General features: G+C 45.9%; 1 protein-coding gene across 2 annotated transcripts in view; it reads right to left on the bottom strand.

Annotated features, from left to right (window-relative positions):
* Positions 1-8050: 8050 nt before the first annotated feature.
* Positions 8051-9835, bottom strand: part of LOC135056747 (inactive heparanase-2-like) — a 487019-nt gene continuing 485234 nt past the window's right edge. For both annotated transcript variants that reach the window (XM_063962287.1, XM_063962284.1), the window contains exon 4: positions 8051-8313. In XM_063962287.1, the coding sequence (XP_063818357.1) occupies positions 8264-8313 (50 nt within the window). In that variant the 3' untranslated portion in view covers positions 8051-8263. The remainder of the gene's footprint in view (positions 8314-9835) is intronic.

Here is a 9835-nt window from a genome sequence, read left to right as displayed (position 1 = left end):
GTCTGCTGGCATCAAGCATCTTTTTACCTGCAAAATGCAATGTGACTAGGACACACCAGGAGAATCTGCTGATTAATTTGATATGTGACACTTGTAAATCTGTGTGTGACTGTCTGCATACACAGCACAATGGAACTTGGCGTGGGAAAAAGCTGCATCATAGCACTTCATATACAGATTCAGACTCTGTTGCCCACAGATATACAAGGGGCTGCAGCGGTGACCACATAGTGCAGGGGGGAACCGCTTAGCACATATAAACATACATGTTATGATGTATATAATATATGTGCTGGCTGGTTCCCCCGGGGATCAGCAGAGCTGTTTGTGTCAGGCACCGTGCGACACCTGGGACTCAGCATAAGTCTTCACACTTCTTCTAAGCCTGCCCCAGAGTCCTGTGAAACTAGCCAATAGGAGTCTGGGGGCAGGCTTAGAAGGAGTTGATGAAGCCTTTTGCTAAGTCCGCGTGCCACACATCATCTGATACATACAGTGCTGCTGATCCTAGGGAGAACCAGCCAGCACATGTCTTACATACATCATAACATGTATGTTTATATGTGCTATGTGGTTCCTCCCTGCACTATGTGGTCGGAGCTGCAGCCCACGGGCTGTCGCCGCTGCTGCAAGTAGTGCATATCAAATTGATCAGTACAGTCCCCTGGTGCGTCCTAGTCACATCACACTGTGGCTAAGATGCATTTTCAGTAAAGAGATACCCCGTTCTTGCAGAGTCACAAGGGACCTGACTCGCTGAGAGGGGTTGTTTGCCACGACTGCAGCAATGATGTATGAGGACACATCTTTACAAAGCAAAGTATGCCACAGAGAAAAAGGGAAGAGCTAAGGGGCGCAGGAGGGACAAAGACAAACTGAAGGAAAAACTCATGACGAGTTGCACTATGAGATACTTCTGGGACTTATAGCACCACGCAAGTGACCAAGTTACTGAAAATGCTGAAACCTTTGCCAAGTTTTGCTAAAGTTACCATGGCTATCTCAGTCTGAGGGAAGCTGCATCCTACTACAGTTATAATTATTATTATTATTATTATACTAATAACAATTTTACTTATATAGTACTTCTGTTCAGTAGGACTCAAGGTGCTTTGCAGATACTAAGAACATAGGGGGGTATTCAGAGTTGATCGCAGTATTTGGTAAATTAGCAAAAACTGCGATTGTACTACCCAACTACCCACATGCTGGGGGCCACCCAGCACAGGGCGTAGGCTGCCCAGCATGTGTGGCACCACACCATGATACAATTAAATTGTGATTGCATCACAAAAACCTCAAAGAGAGGTTGACCACTGCCTACGCAGCACGACTGCGTAGGCAGGGGCACTGCCGCCATGTTTCCATTCACAGGCAACGTCATCGGCCAGCTCTGAAAACAGCCATGACAGGCCTGCATTTCCTACTCCCCCCTAACGCTGTGTCGCCACCCCCGGATGCCCGTCACCTGTCAATCACGATGCAGACACATGCACATGACATCTTGACAGCCCACGCACTGCTGCCATTGCACTGTGCAGATGGAAAAGAACACCTGTGAGAGCGATCGCAGCCATAGCCATCAGCTCTGAATAAGACCCGTAATACAGATTTTTTTATTTTCATAAAATACACAAACCATGAACATATTACAGAGGTTCAGATTGACATAAAATACAGAAAACCATGAATACTGTACAATACAAAGATGAGGTAACCATTTTCCGAGGATTATTTATCCTACTCATGAGACATTCAGGTGAAGCAGACATGTTAGGCGTACTATGGGGGTCATTCCGACCCGATTGCACGCTGCGCTTCGTCGCAGCTGTGTGATCGGATCGGAACGGCCGCATTGCGCAGGCGCGTCGTAGCCTGGCAACGGCTGTCACTAGCAGCGATGCCACTAGTGAAGAAAGCGGTCGCAGCGGCGACCGCAAGAAGATTGACAGGAGGAAAGCGTTTCCGGAGCATCAACTGACCGTTTTCTGGGAGTAGTGCGGCGAATGCAGGCGTTTGGAGGACGGATGTGTGACGTCAATTCCGGGACCATTAACGCTGGATTCATCGCACAGGGTAAGTAACTCATACCCTGGTCTTGTTCTGTACAAAACTTTTTTTGCATAGCAGGGCTGAACAAGCGATCGCAGCCTCGCTATGCAAAAATACACTCCCCCATAGGCGGCGTCTAGTTGATCGCATGGGCTGCAAAAAGTTGCAGCATGCAATCAACTCGGAATGACCCCCTATATAAGATTACACTGAGCAGAACAGTCAATGCTTGGAAGAATCTAAACATTCTAGGCAAGTTGCTTGCAAAATCATCAGAACCATGCATTGTTCATTCTACACAAAGATACCCACTACCTTGATGATATAATTTCATTTTGTCAGACACCAGTCCTATCTTGTGTGACAGATATTGCGGCATTAAGTATTTCACATACAGTGCAGCAACACGTTTATTGGGCCCCAACTGTACACAAAGTGACACAGGTGGCCATCATTCACGTCATCGCTAGACAGTTATTAAGCTGCAAGACTGGCTTGGACGTTTAGTTAGGATTCACATCCCATCCAGAATGCAGGGGGGAAGTAGCCATTAGGTCAACAGTGACAATGCCGACATTTATAATGTCAACACCACAAGATTGATAGTTATGTCGACATTCCAGAATACTGGAACAGCAGAAGTATGATCCAAAAGAGACGGCTGCATGATTGGCAGGACTTGTAAGCCAAACTGAATCTGCCAAGTGCAGATAAGTGACCACTGGGCCACCTGGGATATGTCAACGTTCTAACATCTTGACATTTCATCAGTGTATACATGGTGTCGACATTGTCACTATTGACATTATGACCAAGTTGACGTGATGAATGCTGACATTATGACTGTTGTCATATCATACCACACCCGTTATAGGGCTGTAGTTTGTTTATTATTGAAGCACAATTGTAAAAACCATTAATACGGTAGGTCTGCAGGAGTATGGTAAAGTTGAATTTGATAAAAGTTGATTAATCCAAACTTGTTATTTATACAGTAAGTTACTGTTTAGTATTAAGAGTAATTTAAGTAATAGTGATAGTGTGTTTTTAGGGCGTTGCTGTGTATGTGTCCATGTGCATTTATTAGTTATAACTGCTTTAGAATTTGTATCATGATAAAAACTGCAAATGTGTCCTTAATCAAAGTGGTCTATTTTTAACCATTATTTTGGGATCACTAACTTTAAAGTAAAAGTAAATAAGATTTTACTTACCGATAAATCTATTTCTCGTAGTCCGTAGTGGATGCTGGGGACTCCGTCAGGACCATGGGGATATAGCGGCTCCGCAGGAGACAGGGCACAATAATAAAAGCTTTAGGATCAGGTGGTGTGCACTGGCTCCTCCCCCTATGACCCTCCTCCAAGCCTCAGTTAGGATACTGTGCCCGGACGAGCGTGCATAATAAGGAAGGATATTGAATCCCGGGTAAGACTCATACCAGCCACACCAATCACACCGTACAACCTGTGATCTGAACCCAGTTAACAGTATGATAACAACGAAGGAGCCTCTGAAAAGATGGCTCACAACAAGAATAACCCGATTTTTGTAACAAAACTATGTACAAGTATTGCAGACAATCCGCACTTGGGATGGGCGCCCAGCATCCACTACGGACTACGAGAAATAGATTTATCGGTAAGTAAAATCTTATTTTCTCTGACGTCCTAGTGGATGCTGGGGACTCCGTCAGGACCATGGGGATTATACCAAAGCTCCCAAACGGGCGGGAGAGTGCGGATGACCCTGCAGCACCGAATGAGAGAACTCCATGTCCTCCTCAGCCAGGGTATCAAATTTGTAGAATTTGGCAAACGTGTTTACCCCTGACCAAGTAACTGCTCGGCAAAGTTGTAAAGCCGAGACCCCTCGGGCAGTCGCCCAAGATGAGCCCCCTTCCTTTTGGAATGGGCTTTTACCGATTTTGGCTGTGGCAGGCCTGCCACAGAAAGTGTAAACTGAATTGTATTACAAATCCAGCGAGCAATCGTCTGCTTAGAAGCAGGAGCACCCATCTTGTTGGGTGCATACAGGCTAAACAGCGAGTCAGATTTTCTGACTCCAGCCTTCCTGGAAACATATTTTTCAGGGCCCTGACAACGTCAAGTAACTTGGAGTCCTCCAAGTCCCTAGTACCCGCAGGTACCACAATAGGTTGGTTCATGTGAAAAACAGAAAACACCTTAAGGAGAAATTGAGGACGAGTCCTCAATTCTGCCCTGTCAGAATGAAAAATTAAGTAAGGGCTTTATATATGATAAAGCCGCCAATTCTGACACACGCCTGGCTGAAGCCAGGGCTAATAGCATCGTCACCTTCCATGTGAGATATTTTAAGTCCACAGTGGTGAGTGGTTCAAACCAATGTGACTTTAGGAAACTCAAAACAACATTGAGATCCCAATGTGCCACTGGGGCACAAAAGGAGGCTGTATATGCAGTACCCCTTTTACAAACATCTGAACGTCAGGCACTAAAGCCAGTTTTTTCTGGAAGAAATTCGACAGGGCCGAAATTTGAACCTTAATGGACCCTAATTTTAGGCCCATAGACAGTCCTGTTTTCAGGAAATGTAGGAAACGACCCAGTTGGAATTCCTCTGTAGGGGCCTTCTTGGCCCCACACCACGCAACATATCTTCGCCAAATGCTGTGAAAATGTTTTGCGGTTACATCCTTCCTGTCTTCGACCAGGGTAGGGATGACTTCATCTGGAATGCCCTTTCAGGATCCGGCGTTCAACCGCCATGCCGTCAAACGCGGCCGCGGTAAGTCTTGGAACAGACAAGGCCCCTGCTGGAGCAGGTCCTTTCTTAAAGGTAGAGGCCACGGGTCTTCCGTGAACATCTCTTGAAGTTTCGGGTACCAAGTCCTTCTTGGCCAATCCGGAACCACGAGTATCATTCTTACTCATCTCCCTCTTATGATTCTCAGTACTTTTTGTATGAGAGGCATAGGAGGGAACACATACTCTGACTGGTACATCCACAGTGTTACCAGAGCGTCCACCGCTATTGCCTGAGGGTCCCTTGACCTGGCGCAATATCTAGTTTTTGTTCAGGCGGGACGCCATCATGTCCACCTTTGGTTTTTCACAACGGTTTACAATCATGTGGAAGACTTCCTGATGAAGTCCCCACTCTCCCGGGTGGAGGTCATGCCTGCTGAGGAAGTCTGCTTCCCAGTTTTCCACTCCCGGAATGAACACTGCTGAGAGTGTTATCACATGATTTTTCGCCCAGCGAAGAATCCTTGCAGTTTCTGCCATTTCCCTCCTGCTTCTTGTGCCGCCCTGTCTGTTTACGTGGGCGACTGCCGTGATGTTGTCCCACTGGATCAATACCGGCTGACCTTGAAGCAGAGGTCTTGCTAAGCTTAGAGCATTGTAAATTGCCCTTAGCTCCAGTATATTTATGTGGAGAGAAGTCTCCAGACTCGATCACACTCTCTGGAAATTTTTTCCTTGTGTGACTGCTCCCCAGCCACTCAGGCTGGCATCCGTGGTCACCAGGACCCAGTCCTGAATGCCGAATCTGCGGCCCTTTCATAGATGAGCACTCTGCAGCCACCGCAGAAGAAACACCCTTGTCCTTGGAGACAGGGTTATCCGCTGATGCATCTGAAGATGCGATCCGGACCATTTTTCCAGCAGATCCCACGTAAAGGTTCTTGCGTGAAATCTACCGAATGGGATCGCTTTGTTTTAAGAAACCACCATTTTTCACAGGATCCTTGTGCAATGATGCACTGATACTTTTCCTGGTTTTAGGAGGTTCCTGACTAGCTCGGATAACTCCCTGGCTTTCTTCTCCGGGAGAAAACATCCTTTTCTGGACTGTGTCCAGAATCATCCCTAGGAACAGTAGACGTGTCGTCGGAAAAAACTGCGACTTTGGAATATTTAGAATCCACTCGTGCTGTCGTAGAACTACTTAAGATAGTGCTACTCCGACCTCCAACTGTTCTCTGGACCTTGCCCTTATCAGGAAAGCGTCCATATTTCTTTTAAGAAGAATCATCATTTCGGCCATTACCTTGGTAAAGACCCGGGGTGCCGTGGACAATCCAAACGGCAGCGTCTGAACTGATAGTGACAGTTCTGTACCACGAACCTGAGGTACCCTTGGTGAGAAGGGCAAATTTGGACATGTAGGTAAGCGTCCCTGATATCCAGTGACACCATATCGTCCCCTTCTTCCTGGTTCGCTATCACTGCTCTGAGTGACTCCATCTTGATTTGAACGCTTGTATGTAAGTGTTCAAATATTTCAGATCTCACCTAGCCGTCTGGCTTCAGTACCACAATATAGTGTGGAATAATACCCCTTCCCTTGTTGTAGAAGGGGTACTTTGATTATCACCTGCTGGGAATACAGCCTGTGAATTTTTCCCAATACTGCCTCCCTGTCGGAGGGAGACGTTGGTAAAGCAGACTTCAGGAACTTGTGAGGGGGAGACGTCTCGAATTTCCAATGTACACCTGGGATACTACGTGTAGGATCCAGGAGTCCACTTGTGAGTGAGCCCACTGCGTGCTGAAACTCTTGAGATGACCCCCTACCGCACCGAGTCCGCTTGTACGGCCCCAGCGTCATGCTGCGGACTTGGCAGAAGCTGTGGAGGGCTTCTGTTCCTGGGAATGGGCTGCCTGCTGCAGTCTTCTTCCCTTTCCTCTACCCTTGGGCAGATATGACTGGCCCTTTTGCCCGCCTGCCCTTATGGGGACGAAAGGACTGAGACTGAAAAGACTGTGTCCTTTTCTGCTGAGATGTGACTTGGGGTAACAAAAGGTGGATTTTTCAGCTGTTGCCATGGCCACCAGGTCCGATGGACCGCCCCTTTATACGGCAATACTTCCATGTGCCGTCTGGAATCTGCATCACCTGACCACTGTCGTCTGGCAGATATGGACATCACATTTACTCTTGATGCCAGAATGCAAATATCCCTCTGCGCATCTCGCATATATAGAAATGCATCCTTAAAATGCTCTATAGTCAATAAAATCTTGTCCCTGTAAAAAACCTAACTTAAACTTTTATTCTAAGCAGCTCAGGAGAGCCACCTAGATTGCACCCTTCTCGTCGGGCACAAAAATCTAACTGAGGCTTGGAGGAGGGTCATAGGGGGAGGAGCCAGTGCACACCACCTGATCCTAAAGCTTTTATTATTGTGCCCTGTCTCCTGCGGAGCCGCTATATCCCCATGGTCCTGACGGAGTCCCCAGCATCCACTAGGACGTCAGAGAAATTATTTTACAAGACACTGGTTGGACATTGGTTGTGCATTTATTGGGGCTGGTGGTGGAAATCCTTGCCTCTCTGATGTGCTGTGAAAGGAGGTCTTCAAGAGTGCTGCCTAAGTGGAAGGCTAGAGCAAAAAAACAGTAAATGGCTTGTTCATTTTCATGATGCCTCTGTGAACAATCAACCTATTGGCGAAATGCTTCCATACAGGGAGGGAACCATATAGCAAACACTGGGCTAATCACTGCAGGTGAACTACAGTATTTAAGCACTGATATTTATCAACAGGAATGGTGTTAGTACTCACTGTGGCTTACTTTTAATATTACTACTGTTTTCAATTTTGGGGTTAAACCTGCAGAGAAGAGACAGTTTGTTTAGGCTGACACTAAGGGGGTAATTCAGACCTGATCGTAGTATCAAATTTGTTAGCAGTTGGGCAAAACCATGTGCACTGCAGTGGAGGCAGATATATATCATGTGCAGAGAGAGTTAGATATGGGTGGGTTATTTTGTTTCTGTGCAGAGAAAATACTGGCTGCCTTATTTTTACACTGCAATTTATATTTCAGTAAGAACACACCCCACCCAAATCTAACTCTCTCTGCACATGTTATATCTGCCCATTCCCCCCCCCCCTGCAGTGCACATGGTTTTGCACAACTGCTAACAAATTTGCTGCTACGAGCAGGTCTGAATTGCCCCCTTAGTCATTGACACCATTGACTTATTTAATTTTGCTCTAATTTATTTTGAGCACACACAATCAGGCCAGCTGCCAGACAATGTCTGTAGTCAGGTAAGACATACATTAGAAGAATTTCTCAGAAGAACATTGTCTGAGTAGGATCTCTAAAGCTCCAACATGATTACATGACAGAGTAAAGAACACATCTGCTGAAAGCAAAGCTTCTATCTTCTTTGTCTGATGCAGCATCTTTCAGGTCTTCACGTATGCTTGTTCTTACTTCATACATCTCGCAAGCTGGCAATATTCTGGTGTTACATGAAGAACTGCAGGAGCATGGTGAAATGAATAACAAAGAATGTGCATTTATCTACAATTATTCTGTAACGACTGGTTTTAAAAATCTATATGTACAGTAACTGCTTTACTCTCTAAACAATATTGCAGCAATGTTACATCTTACTTTTCAGCATATCTTTGTATCTCAAACAGGTCATAAAATCTGCTTTTGGCATGAAGAAAAAATTCAGAGGAAGCGTGAAGGTCAATGCTTTTGATCAATAGCAATCAGCTGTTGAATTCTGCTTTACAGTTCTATTGCTGCAGAAATCGTTGTACTTTCAGACGCACCAACCCCAAAGTGCTAATATGGAAGTGACGCTATATAGTAATGTGCTAATGAAAACAACGATAAAGACTGCATAATGCATCGCAACGTTTAACATAGTGAGATGTTCAAACTTCTTTACACCTGTGTAATGAGCGTATATTAGGGGGTATCCGTTCACATGGTCGACCATGTTATGGTCGACAGTCATTAGGTCGACCACTATTGGTCGACATTGACATGGTCGACATGGACGACACATGAAAATTGTCGACGCATGAAAGGTCGACACATGAAAAGGTCGACATACATTTTTTTAAAAATATATATTTTGGGGAACTTTTCCATACTTTACGATCCACATGGACTATGATTGGAACGGTAAAGTGTGCCGAGCGAAGCGGCAGCGAAGCGAAGGCACCATGCCCGAAGCATGGTGAGCGAAGCGAGCCATGCGAGGGGACGCGGTGCACTAATTGGGGTTCCCAGTCACTTTACGCAAAAAACGACACCAAAAAAAGTTAAAAAACTCATGTCGACCTTTTTATATGTCGACCTTTCATGTGTCGACCATTTTCATGTGTCGACCATGTGTCCATGCCGACCATGTCAATGTCGACCAATAGTGGTCGACCTAATGACTGTCGACCATAACATGGTCGACCATTCATACCGGAACCATATTAGGGGTCATTCCGAGTTGATCGCTAGCTGAAAATGTTCGCTGCGATGAAGCAAAAAAAAATAAGATTTTACTTACCGATAAATCTATTTCTCGTAGTCCGTAGTGGATGCTGGGGACTCCGTCAGGACCATGGGGATATAGCGGCTCCGCAGGAGACAGGGCACAATAATAAAAGCTTTAGGATCAGGTGGTGTGCACTGGCTCCTCCCCCTATGACCCTCCTCCAAGCCTCAGTTAGGATACTGTGCCCGGACGAGCGTGCATAATAAGGAAGGATATTGAATCCCGGGTAAGACTCATACCAGCCACACCAATCACACCGTACAACCTGTGATCTGAACCCAGTTAACAGTATGATAACAACGAAGGAGCCTCTGAAAAGATGGCTCACAACAAGAATAACCCGATTTTTGTAACAATAACTATGTACAAGAATTGCAGACAATCCGCACTTGGGATGGGCGCCCAGCATCCACTACGGACTACGAGAAATAGATTTATCGGTAAGTAAAATCTTATTTTCTCTGACGTCCTAGTGGATGCTGGGGACTCCGTC

Source organism: Pseudophryne corroboree, chromosome 3, assembly GCF_028390025.1.
Source record: "Pseudophryne corroboree isolate aPseCor3 chromosome 3, aPseCor3.hap2, whole genome shotgun sequence".
In the NCBI taxonomy this organism is placed as follows: domain Eukaryota; kingdom Metazoa; phylum Chordata; class Amphibia; order Anura; family Myobatrachidae; genus Pseudophryne; species Pseudophryne corroboree.
The sequence above is the reverse complement of the archived record's forward strand: the minus strand, read 5'-3'. Positions and strand labels throughout refer to the sequence as shown.